Genomic DNA, 25,758 nt, shown 5'->3' with positions numbered 1-25,758 from the left:
CCAATTTTTTTTGGTTTGGTTTTTGGTACAGACGAAACAACTGGATTTGGATTTTAGAATGTAGTCTCATACCCAATGAGCCTAAAGTAGTGTTACTTATGTCTTTTCTCTATCACACCATAGATATTGATATGATTGCAAAATTTTAGTTGATAGTAGCCAAGACGAATAGAAACAGTAATCAATCGAAAAAGCAATTTTGGGCAGTGAGGATATGATTTTATTTATTTTCGATGATATTGAAAAATCATTATTTCTTTTAATTCGTTGCATTTTTAATTTTCGTTACAAAAAAGTAGTTTTTAGATTAAATTCAAATACATATGTGATAAGTGTGAAAAGCATCATAGTTTGCAAAGCTGGTCCAATTTCACTGAAATGAGGCTTAGACGTTCCAAATTTTGGACAGACGTTATATCAGCAATATCTTGTTTTAAAATAAGTATTTTTATATGCAACATGTTTAGTTTCTACCCTTATAACGTCAGGATATTGGGTTTTTAGCGATATGACAAGAGATTCAACAACAAACTTCAACTAATATAGACCTGACAATCCTACATATTTGTAATACCTAAAAAATTATTTCACTTCAATTGTATTCTCGTCGTACCAAATTGTTGCTTGTTAATATTGAAATAAAGCTCCTATGTATAAAAATACGGCAATGAAAAATTATCTGAGCGACTATTATGAACCTTCAATGGAGAAGATAAGCGTCGAGGTAACTATGGAAACGATCTGCCTCGAAGGCGTCGGCGTCTGTTTGAAATTGATACCAATTAAGATATGTATCTGTTAGCTGATATAATAAAAGAGTGCAAAACTAGATGTTGTAGATTTTCGAAATTATAAAAACCTTCAAAATATATGAAATACTTTTGGATCTGAGTACTTGTGGAATAATTCTTCTATCATTTAGTTAATTTTATATACATGTGTTAATAAAGTGACCTAGATTCTTCATAAAAACGTCCATCTCAAATTTTTTTGTAAACTAAATAGAATTATTATCAAAGAAAATTGAAAAACTCCTATATTTTTACTTCCTCCTTGTCTCTTTTTGTATTGCCGATAACTATGCTCCATAAAGCATCATGAATTGTGTTATTGTGTAAACATTGCAATCGTTAACAATTTGCTCTTGATTAGTTTCTCATTGGCATCTTTCGTTCTATACGGTGTCAAGATTTTTATCATTTATTTTAGACCTTCACCCTCCATTACTGCTCATTTGTTTACTTCAGTAGTATCTGTGGTTCTTTTTTCTTTTCGACCTTTCTTAAAATATCCCTTGTTCACGTTTTTTTTTATGAAAAAAGCAAGCACAAATTCGATTGGTACCTGCCGTATCAAGATGCCTGTGGAATAGATCTTGAACTTCTGTGATTGTAATGTTCGGGCCTTTCTAGCTTATTCCATAGGCTTGCATTCCTCCAAAGGAAGAAGTCCCGATAAATTGACATTCTGAGCGTCTGCAGGCAAATTCGTATTCGTGACCAGGTCTGTATAACGCAAGGCTGGAATGTAGCAACCCTGGTACCTTCGAACGTAATCGGCAATCCATTAGACGTCGAGCGGCTGCCTGCATTTTGGCTGGAGGTGCACATTTTGAACTATTTAACAATACGACATCCTGTGTCTCATAAGACTGACCACACAGGTTTATAGGAACTTTGTGTCTTAAAACGGAGGGATGAAGCTTTTACTACAATATTTTAGAATGCTTAGGAAACACTACATTTGAATAGTTTGAGAAAATTATGACCAAAATAAGTAGAGCTGAGTTATGGAACTTGTGGAAGCATCGTGTGGCCAGAGAAATGATGCCAAATAAAATGTACAAGGCCTCGCGGAACTGAAATAAGTATACGAAGATTTAGAAAAAGAGCGTGGTGCATATTGAGTATAAAAAGCACTCTATAAATAGATTAAGTTCCATGAATATACAGGACAATTATTTTCTTTGTACAAATTGAAGATAAATACACTCGTAAGCCAAAAATTTGACTTAGGCGACAAGCCTGTAGTGGCAAATCACTGGCTCAGAAAAACGCGAGGATTGGTTGTGAGTTGCTGAACAATCAGAAGAAAACATTAGGTAACTAGCCTTGAGACAGCTACTAGTTCCAAACTAAACCTGCCCACCGACTAGCACATCTACGATATGACAGAGAATACGTTAATTGGATTGACGATCAATAGACTCCGTTCTCTAATCAGAAAAAAACAGAGTGTGTCCGTATGGTAGTGATAAAAGAAAACGAGTCTACACAAGACCTGGAAAATAATTTGCGCAGTGTTGTATAGGAGAAAATGTAGCTTTTGAAGGAGGTTTCTGGATGGTTTGAGTAAGCATTTGAATGGAAGCAAAAACTGAGTTGGTTTGTATTCAAACTGGCAGTGGAACGGGCAGATTCACGACGAACGGATATATAGAAGAAATTTTAGGGAATCACGTCGTTCAATCGACAAAAACTTCATTCTAATGCAGACAGGTCGGGTCAGAAATCCTGCACCAGCCACAACATTAGACCTCAAAACGCCGCTCCGTGAAGAATGGGATGCTAAAATCAAAGTTGAGTGGGTCTTGCAAAAACTGCTCTAGGTGTAATTATGTTAACAACTCGAAAGAGAATTTGCCGTTGTAGTATCGGTAAAACAGAGACACGTCACGGGACCTTTCTTCTATCCTCTACGCTGTCTAAGATTCTGGTCAACCCTGGATCGCCTCTGAGTCTGTACTCGAGCATCCTCAGGGTATGCTCTTAAGCAGAGCCCAATTTTTGGAAGTAATACTCCAAATATGGACGAATTTGGTCCTTTTATAGCATTAGAAACTGTTACGGCATATATAGCTATTTGGTTTTGAAGAAGTGTTTCTAAAACTACCTTCGCTAAATAAGCCGCGTGACTATGCCAGGACATATTGTTTCCAACCTCAACCCCCATCAAACGAATTTGTGGTAATATTTTATTTCAAGCAGCACCCAATGCTGAGCTCGATTGCTAGTAAAAACAGCAGCCTGGATCTGCCACCCCACTCTAGAATGTTTTCAAGATCGGTATTGATTTGAACGATGACATCAGTGTGTTATCTTTGACGAAGATTTAGATCGGATTTGAATCCCTGGGGAATACCAGCGTTGATCTTGAACCTTTCTGAAGTGTATGATTGACTTATTTAGAAGATGGGCATCCCAAACTCTGTCAAAAATGTTGATGACATAGTTCAGCAGGTTGTTTTATCTTTAATCAAACCATACCTGCCTTGATAACTTCCGAAATCTCATTTGCACATTCTGAATAGTCATTGAAATTAAAGAAAACATAAGAAGGAAATACTTTAGATGCCTCAACTTGACCGATCTATAATGCCAATGTATACGTGGTCTAGGAGGATCCTGAGTTTGGATTTCTAATTCACACGTTGCAGTAATTAGTTTGTGATCTGATGGTCCGAGTGGTGCATGTATGTTTACTTTTTTCAGATCAGGCTCTGTTATTAGAAACAGGTTCAAGAGACTAGCAAAGTCACCATCTCAAGTCCGTGGCGTTTGGTAAAATCTTCAGCTTTACACCCCTTATCATCAATTCTGTTAAACAAATTCAACCAGATGACGTGATTAACATTAAAGTTACCAACGATAACAATTTTCTTTCGAATGATTCAATTGCAGATAATCCATTTAATCAACAAGATATGAGAATAACTGCCTGTAGCAGGCATCGCTAGGAGGTTTGTATAGGAAGCTAAAGGATTTTGTAGTTCTTCGAATCATTGTTTTAAGGCACATTACATAGAATTTTGAAGGTTTAAGATTCTCTTTCCACTGGCAAGATATATCTAATGAAGACGACAAGTCCAAAGTTATACCTGAATCGGGTATGTGAGTCCTATCCAAGATATACAAGGTGAACTTTGAATATATGGCCCCTTTCAATCATTTTCTGTGTACAAACTTTGACAAACAGGTTAACGCAAAATGATTTAACACAAATGCGTATTAAACACAAATTTTTTTTTGGGTAAGTTTGAAAAAATCTCTTTTGAAAGAAGTTTGAAAAAGATGTTTTTGCAGTAAAGTTATTTTTTATTGAAAAATACCCTTCAGCCAAACCACCCTCGTATACATAAACCAATAGTGAATTTGAACGATCGTCCCTTTTCTACTATCGTATTTAAGAGAATACGCCCCCGTTAAACCATGAATAGAAATCAATTTCGCGTTCACATAATGAGAATGTTTAAAGGTTAGGCATAAAGCTGGAGTTCACATTTCCAAAATCCAAAGGCGAGGTAAATACAAACTACACTGAAATTATTAATAGCTACCTCAACAGCTAGAATGTGATCTATCTGATGGAAACATAGTATTTGTTAAGCTGTATGCGACTACATAAAGGATCTTGTTAAAAGAGGTTACAGTCATATGGGGGGATTGAGCGAAAACTTAAATTAATTTAGACATAGTCCATATTTATGAAATACAGAGCCTGTAATGATTTTGAAAATGTGATCTTTGATCCTGGATATAAGATCTGATAATATAACCCAAATTTGTCTAATTGTGTGATTTTGTTAAGAAAATGGCTGCACACTCCAGAAATGGACAAAAATTTTAGTTACAGTGTGTAAAAAGATCAAATTTAAATCAGTATCATATAAAGTTGGAAGGAAATAAGGAGTATATAAATAAGGGGGACGCCAAATTCAATAAACAGAGGCAAGCATACATGAGTACGAGAAATGATTTTTTAAATGTTCTCTTGAATGAATTAATTATTGGTTAATCAGCTTGGATTTTTTTTCATTCATTAAACTATTTTGTAGGCTAAATATACAGTTTGTTAGTTTTCTTCTGAAATACTACAAAACTAAAAACATAAAAAGCGTCTCGTTATGAAGAAATAATTACAGTTTTGTCTTAAATTCCTCCTAAAAAACAGTAGTAATCACCATCACCAATCATCATGGCTCGATTCCATCGTACTTGGTATCGAATTTCTATTGTTCTTATATTTTGGTTCCAAAAATGATACATGGAAATGGACAAAATGAACTTTAATGACATTCTGTAGCCAAGCGAATTATGGGTATCTGGAAGTTATTATCTAGCCGTCTGCAGATTCAGCCATGTTTTTCTCTAAAAATCCTCTCATGTCACTTACGAATCAATTCGATGCTCTAAGTTCTTTGAAGTTAATATTGCCTAGCAACTTCCTTGAGTTAGCCTCACTTAACTGAGGAACTCACAGTTTTCAACAAGTTTTTCATTAGTTCAGGTACTTATAATTCAGTTGAAATTCGGATCTTTCCGGACAGATTTACCTGATATAGTGTTCATTAACGCCACGTCTACACCACACATAAAGAAATTGTCAATATTTAGGTTACCCTCTTGAAAGACCCACTAAAATTACCATAACTCTTAAATCACCACATAATCCGGTTGTAGGTCGCTTTACCTAAGAGATATTTTCGTATGTTTTTTTCATTTTCAATGTTAAATGTGAGAAACGCCGAATTTTTTCTTAAAGCTGTAATATCTTTAAAACAAGATTCAAGTTCTAACTATTGCTTGAACAACCCCAAATCCCACTTATACAATGAAATGTGGCTTGTTTGAACTGAAATCAAGCGTGAATGTAAACTGTTTCTCGGTGCTTCCAGGATTTCTTCATTTATTTCCAAAGCAATATCTTTACAATCCGGAATTGCCTTCGGTCAAAGTAAATCTGCATTGTGAGGAACCGGTCTTATGGCAGCAAATATAGTGAGCCCATTATTTGTTTTGGTTGCCAAATACAACAGCAAAATATATGGAATAAGCCTTTTTTACATTTTCCAAAAATGTTATGGCTTGAAAGTTCACCATTAAATATTCAAAAATATGACAAAACTTGTCAGGAGATATTCTACGTATATGGACTTTTTCTACTTTTTGGAGCATACTAGCTTTTTAAAAAAACATTGTTTGAACTGTCACAAAAATCGTGTGATAACTATTCTCAAAGAGTCTCAACAAAATTCTTTTTATGTTGAGAATTTTTATTTATTCAGCCAACACCACATCTATAGATAAGTTTTTATCCAATTGAATTTCAATGAAATTTTATCTTTATCTGCTTCGTTAAAACTGTTCGGAACAAATCGACACAATACCAATTTCAGTCTAAAATTTTAACTCGATTTTCCTAAACTTTGTATTGGTCGATTAAAGAATGAGGTCGGCTTCCAATTTTCCATGAAAGCCCAATTTCCATTCTCACTTCAACACAAACCGCAAGCAACTTTTTAAGCAAGGCCAATTCATAAGAAAAGGAAGGCCAAGTTGACAAACACGTTTGAGCACATGTTTTTAATCGATTGTCATGAACCGTATTTCAGGAATGTTTTACGTTAGAAGGGTGAAAATGAGGGGTGTTATATCAATTCTAATTCCCAATCTTGAAGAAATTAGAATAAAAAATTCAGTCTAAATAATGAAAAAACATTTTGGGGTGGGGTGGGTATCACTTACAGGCATGGAAAGAAGTTTACGTTAAATTATCAGTCCAAATGAATATACACCAAAAATTTGATAATAGTCGGTCAAGCCGTATCGAAAAACATTTTGTAAACAATGTGACACGGGAATGTTATAAATTAGATTTTTAATATTTTTCATAATAAATTTATTATCAATGAACTTACTTTTGTTGACTCAATGTGTTATTTACTTTGTTGGAAAAGTATTTTTTATTTCTTTGTTCAATTTCAGCTCATGAATCTCACACATCCTATTCTTGCTAGTTTTATGTTGAGAAATTTTAAATAAAAAGGGTAGCTCATGATATTTACTGATATTTATTAAATTTACCCCAAGATATAGTCACCAAAGTTTTCACATCCATTAGGATAACGCACACAGTTACAGATCTGCTGTTGTGGATATAACAGAGGGCTACCATATGATCTGACTGATAGTGATTCACTAAAAAGGCATTTTCATTTTTTTCCGCCAAGTAGCACTTCTCAAAAGACAGCTGACAAGTTTTGAACTCATTCCCTGAAATTTTTAAACTTCTCCAAACTTTTTACATTAAAAAAAAGAAATCCACGCTTTTATTTTATATCAGAGAAAATATCGTTAAAACATAGACTTTGAGTGGAGAATTATGAAAGTAAAAAATTCTGATTGACTGGTATGTAGATTTCATCATGGTGTTCCAAAAAGTCGTTACACAAGAAAGTAGACATCCCTAATATATGAAATGGAAATACATATTTACACCATTTTACGTGAGCATTTAAATATGAAGTTTCTTTCAAATAGGTGCCGACTTCCTTCACAAAGGAACCAAAACGAATTGATGATTCGGAGCGGTGTTTGAAGCTGTATATGGAGAAAAACAGAATTTTTTCGTCCATTTCTAACTATAAATGGAAAAAATCACTTTTATAATCATGAAAACTGGATTTATTCCACAACAATCTGTTGGCAAAGCTATTGGATACACTCTATATCTATTTTACTGAAAATTGATGAAAATATGAACAAGTAACAATGATTATCACAAAGAAATAAGACAAACAGGCTTCGAATTTGTTGAGCACCCGCTATATTATCCAGATTTAGGCTTCAGCGACTACTAGTTATTCATAAAACTTAAAGAACGTGGTAAACGCTCTGAATAATGTGTTAACCTTTGTAAGCGAGTCAGAAGCGGAACACTGATCAGCCCTCGTATATCCATACCAACCTGTCCTATTTTTCGCAATAAATTGTTGAGTAAACATTTTACCAATTAAAAGTATCCTGAATAGAAAATAAATTACACTAATTCCATAGAATTTTTATTAAAATAAGACACTATTGGAAACATAATATTATTGAAAAACTACGAAGATGTCACTTTCCATAAAACCAGTTCTTTCACTCTGTCGTATTCAAAGTATTTAGGAAAAGTCAATGGAACTTCCTCATATTTGACATCTGTCAACTTTTTCAGGCTTTCCAGAAAGTAATCGAAGCATGGTGCGGTCGTATCGCAATCTGATATTGTGAAAACGTATCGTTTTTCCAGCGCCACAAAAATACTTGTGTTATCCGACGAGTTCTGTAAAAAACGACAAATGGTCTTGATAAATGCGTCAGTGATGCTGTCATCGTATATAGCTGCAAAAAAACATTAATTCAATTGAGCTTTTATAAATTGAATTCGAGTTTATGTTCGCACAATATTTGAGAATATATCAGTATACAGTATGTCACATATCAAGAGAAAAATCCTCCATATATCTATTTTCTAGAATTCAGAAGAAATTTATTTTTGAATTTTCATGCAGTCATACATTTAAGATTTAATAAAGGAGCCATTTTTTCCTTTGTATTAGAGATATCAAGAGCTTAATTTATTTTTTCTCATTTTCTTTTACTATATTTATTGTCTTGAACAATAATATTTCCAAGTATTTTTATAGAAACAATTAATCGAAAAAAAACTTGTCCTGAGAATAACAAATAACACACGAAAATGTTGAGAAAGTAGTTGATTTGCTGCTGAAAAATCGACGTGTGAGTACTAGACAAATACTTTAAGATATAACAACATAAACTCATTGCTGAACTGAACATGAAAAAACTGTTTCCGAAATGAGTACCACGAATGTCAATTCACGTGTTTGTTGTGTCAATTTAGTTCCAAAATTACGTGAGAGAAGAAAAAAGCCCCGGTAAATTGTACAAACTACCATTATAACAACTCCAGTCGAAAAAGAAGAATATGTTAAAAACAAGAGGTGTCATCTTCAATTAGCGCGCTATAACCATGTATAACATGTCTAAAAAATAGCATCTACTCTATCTGCTTTGGCGTTATGAAAATTTTCTTCGTACGCTAAGACTAAATCGATTGGTGATCATTCGATGAAAAAGCACTTTTCAACTTTTTTGTCATTATTTTTCAGATACAGAAAAAATTCAACGTAGCTCATCAATGGTCAGTATCTATACCTTGGATGAGATTGTAAAATGATATAAGCTTTGTGCTAGCATGTAAAAGGTAAATTTTATTGCCACCATGAGAAAAAATTTGCATAATACCATACTCCGTAAATAGGACAGTACCAGCGGTGCCCTGGCACAGGAAGTAGACTCTGGAGGGCTCAAGAATGGCCAGACAAGGCAAGACTATTATTTTTTCGGTTTACTCTCACCCCAGTATGGTCATCATCGAAAACGTCTATTAAATTAAACAAAACATCGCGGCATGGCATTTTCGCCGGCCTTTCTAATGTTAATAAATCTTCACTATCTGATCTCATTCATTTGTGTATTGTGCAGTTGTAAATAATCTTTGCAAATATTTTCGAATAAACGTTTTTTCACCAATCCATACTTAAACGCGATTTATATTATGCAACCTTCCTTATTTAAAACTACTATAACAAGTAGTGCAAGGTGTTATTTTATGATAGATGTATGAAGACCAAAGTAGCCCAAAAATTAAATCTTAAGCATCAGGGCGGGCAACGCATTTGGACTAGTGACATTGCGTTTGAGTTTTAGCAAGTGATACACAGTGGGTGGTACAAGAGGGAAGAGTCCACTTAAATAACTCGTCTGCTTATTTGCTCACATTAGTTCTAGTTTTTAAAAAATAGATTTTCTTTCCAAAATATTAGATAATTGGTCCACCAACACCAAGGTCCTTGTGCTTTACTTTATCGCCCTAAATGAAATGAGGTAGGACTGTCCTACATTGCTCTAGGTAGAGTAGAAAAGGCTATTTACGGTACTGCATAATACGAGTCATTATTTTTTAAACGCTTTTGTAAGATATAAAACCAATTTTTTGTACAGTAAACGCTATTTCATATAGCAAATAAATTTCACTTTTTGTTATAAAGAAAAGAATTAACAATAAGCTGATTATTACTGGTGAAACACTAATTGAAGCTAATTAAAAAAATTAGTAAGTAATCTCGGATCAAACGTTAGGCTACACTAATCATCGTCCTGTATCAGGGCGTTTTTCAACATTGATTGCCTCTATTTGTTCTCTAATAATTAACGGAACCTGGCGAGAAGGATTTCAAAAAGTAAGAATATACTTTCCCGAAATGATTTTATTCCAAACTTGGTAACTATAACAGTTGATAGAACAAACACTAGTTTACACCATTTCTACACATGTCTGCTGATAAAATAAAAATTATGGTCAGACCTGTAAATATAATCATTTGGAATATGTTATTGGCAAACTATTTTTTCTATTACTTCCATATAAAAAATCCATTATTGTTTGGTGATATAGCAGGCAACATATCTCACTCCATCAAATTGATTATATAATCAGTTAGAAGTCCTTTGAATAAGCAGAGCAGCTGTCACGTTGAAAGAAATGAGTGTCGTAAATTTGAAACAACTTCGTTAATAAATATTTGCGGGATTTGTAAGTTAGTTTGTTGATTTAATGATAATTTCACATATTTAGACAAAAACTAACACAGATAGTCAACAAAAGAAAACAACTGGGACTTACGATTCAAGAGAATTGTCGGGAAAAATCACAGCTGCTATTTATTATCAAGTACAATTTTAGCACATAAATCCGTTTAGGCAAATGGATAATAGTTATAGACATTCAAAATGCTACATGGTACGTGCCTGATTCTGTCATACAAAAAGACCAACAATTACATTCCTCACAATTGAAAGTGACGTACAACGCTGCAATGAGAAATATAGAGGCAGGAATAGGAATTACATCTGAATGTGCTCGCAAGATTTTTATGTTTTTTTCCAATTTAATTGGATGTACATTATCGTTGTTTGCATTTTCGTTACTAGTATTAAAATTATAAATGTGTTAAAGTCATTAATGGAAAATGGAACATGCTTTTGATTTTCCCGGCATAAAAAGCAACGCAAAATCCAGAAACACGTACGATAACTAATATGAGCATTTTTTTAAAGTGGATGTCAGAAAATGTTGAAGAAAACATTAAAGATATTGTGTTGTTGTGGTACTTTGATGATATATCCAAAAAATATTCCCCGAGCTCTCTATAGTTAAATATTCGATAATAAAGAAGACTTCAATGGCAAATGAGAGAATTGATATTTGTAATTATCACAGATTGTATTGAAGGTAAAGTAAAGGAAAATTAAACAAAAATATCTTTCGCATTAGTTTACGACGACGAGTTTTAAACTTGTACTACAACACGATATTTCTTCGAGGCTACAAAAATACTATTTTTAACCTACAGACATAGCAGTTATACTGAAGCACCTGTTGCAAAAACGCATTCAGAAGAATTCCTTATTGTAAAATATTTAGGTTTTAATAATCTCGAAAAGTATACTTAGACATTGTTTACTACTAACGTTGGCTGTTATCAGAAGTAGGACCAGCTATGATTACACTAAGCGCCATGGTAGATGGAAGAGTACCACAATTAACGAAGAAAATTTCGAAGATAGATTATCCTCAAAAAATAAGATTCCAATGATATGTGTAATCCTATCATTTAGATTTCGCATTTTCCTACAGTTCCATACAATAAATAATGAGTCAAAATTTGTTGGAGAAAATTTAGATTGCAGCGCAATTTTCAGAATTTACGGAATTCATAAACGTAAATTTATACTTTGTTATTTGCTTAATTTATAAAAAAAAAAACTAAAATTAAAAGGTGTTTCTTTTATTACAGAAATAAGCCCTAAAAACTTAATTCTTACTGGCAGGCTGTATAAAACATTTTGAATTTCAGTTATTAGATAAAGTATCGTCATCTTAACTAAGTTACACTGTATATTTCTTACTCCACAGATAAAAGGAAGAGAGCAGCTGATGTTGGGAAGATATATATAGTCTGGAATTCTCATATTCTCTATTAAGACATTTTGTAAAATTAAATCCATCTCAAATTCTGTATATAATTCTAAACTTTAATTTGGTGTATTCCAGTATTTATATTCAAATATTAATACGGAGGTATCAGAAAGTTTAACTACTTTTGAAATCACTTTTAATTAGTAATTAGTCATTCATTTATCTTTAAGTAACTTTTATCCAATCTCATTCGGAATGAAAATATTAGATAGTTTTACTGGAAGGAATAAAGTTGAATTGAAAATACGACTAATCTATTTAATTATGGAGTCCGCTACAAAAAAAAGAATTTTCTCTGGTTAATTCCAACTGTCGATGTCGGCTTAAAATCGAATTGTCTTGCCAATCGCTATCACAAAACGATCAAATTATAGATAGGTGTTTGTGGGCGTAATTTATTTATCTAGTCAAAAAAAGAAAGACAACTCATCAACTTCTTGAATTCTACACGGGGTGTGTTATAATCAAAAAAGTATATACATGGACGGGTCACCAAAATAATTTTTATCTCCCATAATTCCCCAAATTCATTAAGTATTGTTTTTTAAATTAGTTTGTCTCGCAAGGTTCTAGATATACCTTACCAACTGAAATCAGTTTATGAGGATTGATACAACGATGTCTTTTTTAAGCCAATAGTATGTGCAGATTTTCCTTTTTCTGTACCTCAACAGCATTGTTAATCTAGACATCAGTGGTAAAATATGTCTTTTTGCAGACGATACTAGTTTCTTTTGGATCAGTCTTGATCGCAAGGCACTTCATAAGACCTTATCTAGTGACCTAATTACTGTGCAACATTTAATTTTTTATTTTCCAAATTACTAGAGGAAGAAACATTTGGATCCAACTACGCAACTTCCGGTAACATTTTTGTATATAAATGAAGAGAAAAAAGTGTGATTGTGGCCATGTGTATCAACAATTAAGGAGAAAAAGAGCATATTGGTTTCCCTCAAGCAGTATATGACTACAATGACAACACGGGCGGAGTTGATGGACTTGATAAAATGTTGGCTTATTACAATATCACTTGGAAAAGTCGCCGCTGGTGATTGAAAATATTTTAGCACTTATTTAACTGTATATTTATATAAAACTGTTATATTTACTACAAAACAACAATTGCTTATAATAAAAAAATGAAGCTTATGTCACACATACGGCTTAGAAGTCTGTAGCTAACGATCTGATCGACAATTTTTGTTCAAGGAAAAGACGTAAACCAAAGGTTTTAGTTCAGTTACCAGATGGCCAAGACAATTGACAATTCTGTTGGTTTCAATTTATCTGTGAAATGCAGATTTGCTAACTGCAGTACAGACCTTTATGTAAAGGATGTTTTGTTCTTTGCAAACTCTATGAAATATATTTATTAACCCTATAGATTGAATTTTAAAAAATGTGCAATATTTTATTTGGTCTAAAAATGAAAAATAGTTCTGCCTATAAAAGATTGAATCAGGATATGTACTCAGATTTTAGTTTTCACTCTAATGTAAAGAAGGGTTCACCTTTTAAGAAACTCCCTGTAGATACTTTATTACCACAAAAATTCACCTTAGAGTCTTTAATAATGAAAATAGCTAAATTACTTCTCACTTCAACGTCGACAACAAAGAAAATTGCTACAAATTGATGAGCTTTATTCACAACGTCGGGAAATGTAAGATGGAAAAGCTACCACCAAGTAAATTTTATTAAAGTTAATAACGTCACAAACATTGTTTTAGTTTGAAGAACGATTTTCGCGTTTAGGTAATTAACTAATACAGGGTACGAATCGACTTAAAAACCTGATTATTTAATAAAACATATAAAATTTTAAACAATCCCCTGAAGTACAGAACGCTTCGTAACTTCTATCGTCTTCATCCAAACAGGAACTATTGTGATATTACTTTTGATGTGTCTCTCTGTGTATGTTGTTCTGTTAGTTACGTTTCTATGATTTATTCTTAATCGAATATTCTTAGGAACCTTCTCATATTGTCACAGAAGCAATAATTGGAAATATATTGTGTATAAATTAGAAACTCGAACGGAAAGAAACGGAAATATACGAAATTCAATATCTGTAGTACATTTTTCAATTCAAAATTAATATATGCTACGTTTCCAGACTTTCCAATAAAGAATACAAACTACGTTGAAAAGGGGGTGAAAATGAATTTGTAGAGGAAGAGTGCGCGTGACAGTTACACAAAGAAATGCAATATATTTTTATTCAAAAGGACTTGTCCCGTAACGGTATAGATGACTTCTATAAATGATAGCCTTTTTCGATATAATCCTCAAAAAATCTATATACATCAGCAGTTATCAGAGATATTAAATTGAAACTCTATTGAAAAAATTTGATTGCAAATTCAACCAAATAAAATACGAAATAAAAAAATATATCAAAGAGATTTCTTGTTTTGAACTATCCATAAAGTTAAATTACTTGATGATCGCATTTATTTAAACGAGATATAGTTTCCTTTTTGTAATGTACTCACAGACAGACTTACAGGCACGGACTTACTCACTTATCACTGAACAAACTAGAGTCCCCAATCGACATATGATATGATATTTTCCATTTCTTGGTTGGCGAGAATATAGTTTGCTTATTTCTTGATATGAAATGTGCTTATGACTGTGTGGATATTAATTCCACAATTATATTATTGTACGGTCTCAAAATTGTTCTTCACAGATTGCCTCGGAGATCTTTATTGAGTCATTTATCATTTAATATATATTCTGTCGATTCACAAACACGGTTTTCAAATACAAGATGCATACAGTTTGCAGATGATATCTGTATATACTCCATCCAGAATACATACGCTGATTAGGTTTAGATTTTGAAAAATGTGATGCGAACTAAAGAAACTGATATAACCATCAAAAAATGGTTAAATATGTTTTTTTCTAAACATAGACATCACACGTCGGAGATCAGAGCTTTGTGTGCGCGAACATTCTTGGTTATTATACTTGATAGTAAATTATTACGATCCAAGCATCTTAGGTATATGATAAACAAATATGAAAAAAGATATTAGAGATATTTTAGAAAACAGGACAAAGTCACCAACAGAAATTAAGGCAAGAGTACAACAGAGTAGAGTACCAAGACCTGGTATCTGCTTAATATTCACCAGTGATATACCAAATCTCGAATACAACTGCAACGTTTGCTGATTATACTAATATTTTGATCATGAGAAAAAATCATGACCAAGCTTATGGGAAATTACAACTAAAAGAAAAATCTGTTCATGTTAACTTTGTTAACAAACGAAACCAAAATATTCTAGTAACAATAAACAATGCACAAATTCATTATACTAAAAATGTATAGTATTTTCAGATGACACTTGACGCTAGACTTCGCTGGAAAGTCCACGTTAAAAACAAAACACTGAAAATTTGAAATAAAATATGAAAAAATGTACTGGCTTCAAGGAAGAAACCTCAAATTGTCCACACACGACAAACTGCTTCTCTATAATCAGTTATCGAAGCCGGTATGAACATATAGCATACAGCTTTGAGGCTGTGCCAGTAAAGAAACATTCAAGTGATAGAAAGTTTCCACAATACTGTATTAACAAGCATCGTTGATACACCCTGGTACTGTAGTAGCCAATTAAAGCCAAATTTGTCAATAATCATGAGCAACGCATACGCAGTACAACTTGCGAAGACCAGCATCGCAGTGGTCGACAAATGATATGACGACACTAGAAATGCTGAAAGAAAAATCTACAAAACGATACTGGATGATCGTCGACTAGAAGTGCGCGAGCTAGCAGACAAAGTAGGCGTTTTGAAAATTGCGGTACATCGCATATTAACTGAAAATTTGGACATGAGAAAGCTGTGCCTAAAATAGGTGCCGCGGCTGTTCAGAATGGAGCAAAAACAGCGTCGTGAAGATGTTTCCATCAAGTGTTTCACAGATATGAAGACTAATTTTTACGCAGTTCCATAACCATGGATGAAACCTGGGTCCATCACTTCACTCGAAACTAAATAACGATCTAAACAAGGACTGAAAAGCGAGAACAGGCTCCAAAAAAACAAAGACCGTTTCATCTGCAGGCAAGGTCATGGCGTCGGTTTTTAGAGATGCGCATAGGATAATTTTAATTGATTGTCTTGAAAAAGGAAAAACTATCAACGGCGAGTATTATGCGAACGTATTGCAACGTTTGAGCGAAGAAATCAAGCAAAAGAAAGAAAGTGTTGTTTCGTCAAGACAATGCTCACACATTCGTTATTGCTACCTCATGCATTATATTTTCTGTTTCCAGACTTAAAAAAAATGAGTGTTTTCTTTAAAAAAATATTTGCTACAAGGATGCAGCTTTCATGATGTAACGAGTACGAAATAGTCTTAGATATTGACCAAACCATTTAAAATTTGTGTTCGTTAGTTGGTAAGTGAATAAATATAATATTTTCACTTCTACACTTGAAATAAAATTTGTGCGTCACTATTTCTATCAGTCAATACCTGTAAATAATTTTATGCATGTAATGAAACGCTACTTTCTAAACCGTTTACTGATAGTCTAAATTATTGTAATCATAAAAGTCTATCACGTGTTGTCTACTTACTGTCTGCTGCAATAATCACGGGAATATTCGGCAGGTGTTCCATAATATCTCGAGGAATTTCATTTGAAATAAAATCCAATTCTAACACCTTCACAGGATGCCTTACAAGATGCTTGTTTCTTTTCACGTTGCTTTCAATCACTTTAAGAATATTCCCTTTGTCAATATCTGCAAAAAAACTCGCAAATGACGTTCGTAGTTCGTAAACAAGCAAGTAACTGATTTCAGGTAGGTATACACAAAATATCAAGAAAGTACAATCTAAAAAACTAACCAACTTTGGAATACGTGCATTGCTAACAATATAGTAATTTTATGGAAATAAATTGAAGGCTTATATCACCTCTTTACTTTGTTATTAAATGAATAAATGATCATATTTTTTATTAAGACTTAATCATAACTCAAGTAATTGGGCGCCATATATATATGACCTTTCTTTTAGACTAATTTATAGTCAATTTTCTCACGGATTTTCCTGTTTTGTTCTCTATATGATCTTCACGTTCCCTATATAACCTACTGAAATGAATTAAAATTATTTGAAGAGCTCACCTGTACAAATAACGGGGAAAAACATTGAAGTTATAATACTAGTAAATCCAACGCCCGAACCTAATTCTAAGATAATGGAACCTTCAGGAATGTTTTTATAATTGTATATCATCCAATCCGCTAGTAACAGTGCACCTCTCCATACTTGCAATCCAACTAAATCAAGAATTGTACTACTTTTGTGTTCTAAAAAATATATAAGAATAGCATAGACAGTAGAGACTTGATAATCCAAACTACCAAAACAACAACTCCCGTTGGGACTATTCGATCGTTAAAAATGAAATGCAAGCTTCTTTCGAAAAAAATTATTTATGCTTATTAAATCACAAAATAGGTTAGGAGTCAACTTATTAATCGCAATATCATTTATTTTGGTCTGACGGTTTCTATTTATTGACGAAGAAAAGGCTTTGTCCCTAAAGTTACGCAGCTCCATTATTTCGAATAAAGAAAGTTCAACACAACACAAAAAGTATTCTGCGTTGCTATAATATATATAATTGAGACATTTTTTTATTTCAACAATACCTTATGTTTTTATTTTTTTAGCCTATACTTAATAAATGCACGTTTTATTGCACCACTCTGTATTTCAAAATCTATTATTTGCCAGCACAGAGCAGATGATTGAATTTAAATGTACTGATCCACGCACGATTTTGCGACGCACAATAGCAGGCCTGGAAAGTCTGAATTGAAGAAAAGGAGAGTTCAGAATATGAATTTGTAAAATTCAGTTCGAAATATGTAAAAAATTAGTTTCGGTTATTTATGGTTCATGTGCCGTTGTGTCCCGTCTTACAATAATCGTTATCCCGGTTTTACTAATATATTTTATAAAATGTCGAGCCAAACACCTTATGATATTTTCTAATCATAAATCGTTTTTCTATACAACTGAAATTGGAAATTATTTTCAAATTGGATATGGAGAATAAAAAATTGTACCGATTTCTATATATTGTACTGTCGATGGTCGGGATTTCTTTCTAGGTACATTTAAATCTCCATCTGCATCAATCGTCACCGTCGACACCATCAAATCTTCAGATGATCGAAGTGTTTGTTCAGGCAGGATAAAATTGAATTTCGAAACAACGTCTGTAAATAGAAATACAGGATTAGAATAAACAGCATTTGTAAAGAAGTGAAATAAGAAGTTTACAGTTATTTTTAATCAGATTTCATTTGGAAATATGGAAAGATATAATTCACCGCTCTGACCCAAAGTAATTTTCACACTGAGCACACTATTTAAAATACCATGGAACCAATCCTCACAATTAAATTGTTTGAAGCGCATTTTAACAAATATTGACACTGAAAAATTACAACAACTTTGCCCCGGTCCACTTAAGTATAAGTTATGTGTTGTAACCCAACAATATCAGAGACATTTTGTTCCAACAATTTGTACCAACGATCTTTACAGTTGGATATCGATGAGTGTGGGATTTATTATTAAAGTAGAAAATGAAGAAATTAAAGATGAAAACAATTTTGATCGCATTTGCTGTAAGTTTCTTCGATTAACGAAAAAATTTATGGACCAAAATAATTTCTAATACAAAAATGAATTTAACATTTCGGCTAAACTATTAATGAATAACTTTGAGAAGAAGATTAGTCAAGTATTTGTCCAGGATATGTGGATGATATTTTACTTTTCTTTGAGGCGAAAAAACTAAATGTAGAAGATTTCATCCTAAAACTCAGTTCGAAATGTTCATATATAGAATTTACGAATGAAATAGAAAATAATGGACAAATACGATTCATAGCTATACATATAGAGAGCTTCTAGACTCTTGGCTTCAATCATTTTCATTGTTCTTCTCCATTTCCTCGGATCTTCCCTACTTCTCTCCACAGGATCGTTCCTACTTCAACTATATCCCACTCAACTCGTTTTTTTGGGTGCTTCCTTCTTCTTTCTTCTACAATCTTATGCTTAAATCTTATTATCCATGTTTGGATATATATCCATAAGCTCTGAGTTTAAGACCCCTCAAGAGGTTTCTTCTCTCTGTATATTTGATAGTGATTTCCTTTCAGAATTCTCTTATCTATCTCATTTTCTTCTAGGTTTGTGGGTATTACGATTACCCCCAGTTAATTGAATTGATTGACTTTTACGATTATTACGATTATTAGGTTAGGTTAGGTTAGGTTAGATTAATTTAGGTTAGGTTAGACCTTCACGAAATTTATTCTGTAGCGAAGTGCGACAACGATTGAATTCGGAAAACCAGCGAAACACTGTGGTTATGATCCTACATCACCAAAATTCGAACCGAATTGATCTGTTATTGATTTAATCTTAGTAGAAACTTATAGTTGGCGATTTCATTCCATTTTTGACGTAGATGAATATTTCAAGTATCTGTAAACAACTCAAATACCTGATATGACAAGACTTTCTGGGTACGTTCACTATTAAAAATGTCAAACTTTACTCGACATATTCACATCGGTGTCACCATATCTCAAAATTTAAGTGGCAACGCCTCATTTGTGTCATTATTATACTCGCAATTTGTTAGGTAGTTCCATAATTAATTTTTCTTGTTTAGGGATGTTTTTCTAACAATTAAATACTATGGTATCGAGATATGACCAATTGCCAGTGAAATGATTAACGAAGTTCAAGTTTAGAACCTGACAGAACATTCTTTCTATCGTCATTTTCATTCCTCAACATAACGAGAGAAACTTAGAAAATCAGAAAGGGAAATGATAAGAAATAACACTAAAATAACAAACGTTTTATATTGAAAGAATAACACAATTGATCAAAAAAGGAAAAACTATGGACTGAAAAACATCTGAGGGAACGAATTAGGAGAAGAAGGCATACGAATACTGGATATGGAGGACATAATCTCTGAATAAAACCAAATCCACCAAACCAAAATTCACGACAAACTATGATGAAATCAAAAATAAACAACGAGAAGTAAAAAAAAGTATCTCCAAATGTTTCAGCTACGATCCAAACGGTTTATAATGATGATGATGTTTGAAGTTTCGAATATATTATGTATACTTACTTTGGTTGTCAACGGTAGGTTTTTTGGAACTGGCGTAATTCTTCTCGGTAAATATTTCTGACGACACTTTATATCCTTGATCGTCCATCTTTTAGTCTAAAACAAAATGAAATACATGGCAAGCAAAACAACTGACAAGGTTATATTAGGTTTCAAGAAAGTAGAGAAGATGAACTCTCCTTGAGTATATTAAAAACAAAATAAAGCGTCAGAAGATTGGCATTGGAGAATAATTATACCAATATACAAGAAAGGAGATAAAAAAACTGTAAAAAATATAAAGAAATAACACTACAAAGTACTTTCAGCAAGATATATAGAAGAAGAATGGAAAAAAGACTAAGGGACAAACTACAAAACACCATAGAAATTCATAACAAGGATTTTTTGGGGATATCTTGAAAGCTTGGTATATGCAATACCGGTAAACACCAAGAACGAAATAGTCCAAAGAATAAACTTCCAATATAACGTTATAAGGTAGAATCTTGGAATGCTCTTCCAAGTTCAAAGAAATATCCTCCATAAACTTTATTATAGTTTTATTTTTAATTTTATTTGGATTTGAAGGCTAACTAACTAAATTTTAACACATTTGAATTTTTCCCCATGTAAGTAACACGATGTTCGACGGTATGCAGTTCAATAAGAAATGTTTGATTGTGTTCCTGTACCTTTTGAAAGTATTTCCAAAAAATAATTACAAATTATGATAATTTTCTTCAGAATGTTTCTTTATGGCAAACAGTTTCCTCGGCATGTATAACGATCTAAAGTTCTAACAAAGAGCACCTTTTTGTTAAAAAATTGATTGAAAAATTCATTTTTGCTATCTTCAGATTGTACAGGTTGTTCCAATAAAAGTAACGGATTGTAATGTAGTGTAGAATTATTTATTCTGTCACTACATGGACATACGTCCATTGAAAATTCATAATGTTCCAATGTATAATTTAGAAAATAAACTTAAATATAAGTTCTAATTTCACGTATATCTTGTGAATGATTTCTAATACGTTTCCGATTCGCAAGAATAAATTTTATATATAGGAAAACTTTGTAAATTACAATTATAAGCGTTTCAACCAATCTTGCTCGAATGTAAACGGATCCAATGATAATTTATTTTTAAAGTACACTTTATGGAATTAAACGGTGAGCAACTCACTCTATCCTATTACCTAAAGGAAAATTTTCGTTGCAAAACAAGTTTGTGAAACAGTATTAAGCGGTAAATGATGTGGGTACAACGAATTAAGTATCCGTTTTGTTTACTTAAATTGATTTTATGGTTGAATTCAGCTCAAATTTAGGGAGTTTGAGCCTTAAAGAAAAGACGTTTATAAATGGTGCTCACAATGAATATACTTTACGCTGTTTAACGATAGAAAAAATTATGAACTGACTATAATAGAACCAAATACTAAAGCGAATGAGTCTTTATAATTAAAACATATTTACGACATACGAAAAAACGTTGATAAAATTTAATCATTTTGCAAAAACATTGATAATTAAAAAACCTCATTGAAAACTGGAGAGTTTCCTCATGTTGAAGACTGCCAGGTTTCTCCAAGAGCGAAACAAGCATACACCGATCTCAGGAGAAGTTCTTAAAAAAAATCCAGATTCTTCTACGGTAAAATAATGGAGAAAGATGATTTTCAAGAATGTGAAGGATGGCTTGAGAAATTCTAAAAGCGTTTTGGAATTCGTCTGCTAAGTATAACGGGCGAAAAACTCCTTTGTGAAACAGCAGCGGTCGACCCATATAAAGATAAGTTTAAGAAGATCGCCAAAGAACTATGCCTAACCCCCGACAAATTTATATTGCAGATGAGAGCGGTTTATTTTGGCGGCTTTTACCTAAAAAGACATTTATCCATCGTTCTGAAACAATTGTCCGGGCCGAAAACTGGCGAAAGACAAGATAACGTTTATGCCATGTTCGAATACAAGTGGTATACATAAACTGAATCTATGGATTGGATATGATTGGAAAGGCGAAAAATCTCAGCCAATTCAGAAATGTGAATCTACCTGTTGATTATAAAAACCAAAGTAAGTGATGGATAACGCAAGCTATTGTTAAGGCATGTTTTTATGGAATATATGTGCAATCAGTAAAAAAAAATTCTTAAAAAAGGAAATTGCCACTTATTTTACATAACTCCTCTGATAATCCAGAGAAATCCGAGCTGAAATGTTCAGGTATACAAGTGAAGTTCTTGCCCTCTAACTTAACTCTTCTTTCACAACCAATGGATCAGCATGTCACCCAAGCAGTAAAAATGAATTACAAAAAAGTTTCGCTTTACAAGGTTTTGTCAAACGAACGATGTGGTTTTTTCACTTGCAAACTCTTGAGAAAATCTACCCGAAAAAGTCCTTGTTTCTTCATAAAGTAACTTATGTCATGGAATAGCTTATGGCCAGATATAACACGGTTAAAGCAATACAAAAAAAGAAAGATAGAAAAAAATTATGCTCAACATGTAGAAAAGGAAGTTTCTCTGGCTACTGAAGAACGTGACGAAAATGTTAATCGTTAACTGATAGAGCTAAAAGACAGACAGCGAAATAATCGAAGATGTGTTGAGTAGGGAAGAAAAAGATGGTGATAATTTGTAAGAAGCGTCTGTTGTTCATTTAATTAGTCATGATGCTGCTAGTAAGTATCGTAATCAGTTTTTCAAAAAACAAGCTAGAAAAAAAATTACAAAATCCCCACGTTAGAAAAGGTGGGGGTAATATGGAATACGTTATATATCTATCTTCGCTTGAATCCTTAGAGTCTTCAGCAGAAACTGTATTTGTTTGTATTTTGTATTTTTACTTCTCCTTTTTATGTTGCAAGGATTTTCCTGAAGACAAGTTTCTCTTAAAGCTGCGCGTTTCTTTTTTCTCCACAGTTTCTTTATTTATTGGCTCATTTAGTTCGTCTTTGCAAGGTGAAGAGGTAAACACAATAGATCCAATTATCTTGCGTCCTCTGTTGGTATATGTGCAAATTGTGTGTTCGAACGGTGAAACAAGCTTCTGGGTTGAATCTACATCTTCAACTTGGTCTTGGTCATCTTCACCTTGGTCCTGGGTATGTTCATCTTGATCTTGTTCAACAACTTGAATTCGGCCAGGTTCATTATATTCTCATGACCTTTTAGGGCATGAAGGGTTATCGACAGTTAATGGTAATTCCTCTTTTCGCTGCTTTTTGTTCCGCAGCAATTAAATCAGCTTCCATCCGTGTTAAAAATGTATATATCAGTGGAGAGAAAAACATTAGCCGCTATTATGTATGTCTGAGCTTTTTCGTGAGTTCCTCCAAATAACTCCATTATATCAAAAGCACTAAGAACCTGTTAATTTTGACAAATACAAATATGAATTACTTCACTATAATAGACTTTTAATGGCCCAATAAATGACTAATCCAAAGGCTGTAGCTTGTGCGTCAAGTGAGGAAGCTGACATAAAATGTTTACTTGGTTTTCCTTGTAAGGTCGATAACATAGATATTGCGTGAAAATGCTAGGTTTGACAAAAAGTTTAATACAAATGAAATAGAATATAAAGATCTTTGGTAGTTAGAGACAACTCACATCCTCAGTTTGCATGGGATTAATATATCAATTGAAAAGAAAGAGAAAACAGGAGAAGAGGTGCAATTGATTCTTTGAGTCTTAGTGTAAACCCTAGCCACATATATACAACGTTATTTCAGACAGTGACTGTAGTTTTTATTCAAAATATTCGTTGTTTGGTTTTTATAATGCGCACAGATTTTATACATAATATTATTTTTCTCAATATTTGCTTTAAAATCACTTCAACGAGGAAAGCTAAACCCTATAACCCTATTACACCGATATAAAATGAAGATTATGAAAATTTGTTCATTTTTTCAAATTATATTAGTCTTCATCAATTATACTCTCTACTCTTTCTTATTGTTTTTTTAAATATCAAGTCCAGTAACGCAGGAGCAAAATTCGATCTCTACGATTGATGTGAAGGCAATCATTTTTTGACCTTATCTTAACAAAACTGCCGCGTTAAATCTACGGTTAATACATGGTACATTACAATTAACTATTGCAAATAATATAATGATATAGTCAGATATTATTATCATAATTCCTTTACGCACTGTTTTAAAATATAAGTTGATAATCTGAAGCTTCTATATAAATATTTTCTCATAGTTTCTGTTTGCTGGCGGCTTATTTACCAGATCTGCGGAAATAATCTATTTTGAATAAATATGTTTTCATATTTGGCATTGTATAACGAATTTTCTCGCTTTTTTGAAGCGTGTAAATAAGTTTCCCGAACATTGCAGTCAATCTATTTAACTTGGGAAAATTGAGTTTGCCGACACATATAAGATATGTCAAGATAAATGAATTGTTTTGCTATCTACACGTGTTTTGCTTCGTCCTTGAAAAATTAGATAGTCCTTTTGTATATTGTTTACACACGATAAAGGTTTGAATTCAATTTTCGTAAAACCTATCATCTGCTTGCAATATAAAATGCTCTTTTATAGGATTTGATGGTCTTGCTTCCCTCAATAAATCAGAAATCCAACAAGCATAATAAAACAAGAATTCTCCAGAACTTCTAATAAATATGGTAACCTTTATAAGTTATTTCAAAAAAACCAAGACAAAATTGGAGCCTTCTTCAACTCCGAGAACTTTCAAAATCCTTGAATCTGCTGAATTGTTTGCCAGAAGCACCTAAAGAAAAATTAGTCTTAAAAATGTCCAAAGTTCACTAACAGCACTCTGTCAAGAATATTCCAATACCCATCCCACACCTAAATAGAAGGAAATAAAAGAGTAGACTGTATAGCAAAAAATACATGCTTCAACACACAATGGAAAAAAATGACTTTAGGGTGCAATCCGATTTCAAAGCATTTTATAAGACCAAAATCAAAGAAAAGTGGCATAACCAACACAAATACGTAGTCGATATAAATTATCTCCACTGGAACTCTAATATCATAAGTAAAAGCGGACAAGTAATTTTTTCCAGTCATCGAATCGGTCATACTCGTTTTAGACATGACTACTTACTAGCGAGAAAACATAAATCAATGCGGTAAATGTCCAGTAGTGAGTTAACTGTGGGAGCTCTCTCAAATGACTGTATGGAATAACAACAAACGAACTAAGAGTCAACTATCACATTCACTGAAGAAGCTTTTATAAGAAGACCAAGAGAACTTATAATTATAAGGAAACCCCAGAGTTGACAAAGGGGCCTAGCCTGGGCCAGTCCTGGGAAGCCCAGCTTCAACGTACCTGTATTGGCCCATACGTGGGCCAGGCTACTTAACTCAGCTTCGGCCCAGTGTTCTACATGGTTGGGCCAAGCCTGGGCCAAACATGGGCACTTGGAACTTTCCTTTAAATGACAGACTACAAAGTAACTAGTAAAATCTAGAGAAGTTGCCATAAGCTCTGAGCTTAACTTCAACTCTCTAATAAGCCTGCGTGGTTCGAGAAGTGTGCTTCTTGGAAAGCAACCATTTCTTCGGTCAATGAAATCGTGCTTTGGGATTACAAATTTGTAAACTTCAAAGATTATTAGTAAAATGATCGATATTATGCTATTATATTTCCTAATAAATTTTGCATCC

General features: G+C 32.9%; 1 protein-coding gene across 3 annotated transcripts in view; it reads right to left on the bottom strand.

The window, feature by feature from the left end:
* Positions 1-7,827: 7,827 nt before the first annotated feature.
* Positions 7,828-25,758, bottom strand: part of LOC130893138 (UDP-sugar transporter UST74c) — a 71,280-nt gene continuing 53,349 nt past the window's right edge. For 2 of the 3 annotated variants that reach the window (XM_057798983.1, XM_057798982.1), the window contains exons 2-6: positions 20,109-20,204; positions 18,007-18,159; positions 17,056-17,241; positions 16,501-16,668; positions 7,828-8,162 (exon numbers count right to left, since the gene is read on the bottom strand). In XM_057798983.1, the coding sequence (XP_057654966.1) occupies positions 7,885-8,162; positions 16,501-16,668; positions 17,056-17,241; positions 18,007-18,159; positions 20,109-20,196 (873 nt within the window). In that variant the 5' untranslated portion in view covers positions 20,197-20,204 and the 3' untranslated portion in view covers positions 7,828-7,884. The remainder of the gene's footprint in view (positions 8,163-16,500; positions 16,669-17,055; positions 17,242-18,006; positions 18,160-20,108; positions 20,205-25,758) is intronic. The other variant, XM_057798984.1, reaches the window with a different exon arrangement.

This window comes from Diorhabda carinulata, chromosome 4 (assembly GCF_026250575.1).
Source record: "Diorhabda carinulata isolate Delta chromosome 4, icDioCari1.1, whole genome shotgun sequence".
Lineage (NCBI taxonomy): Eukaryota > Metazoa > Arthropoda > Insecta > Coleoptera > Chrysomelidae > Diorhabda > Diorhabda carinulata.
This window is presented reverse-complemented; position numbering and strand designations above follow the sequence as displayed.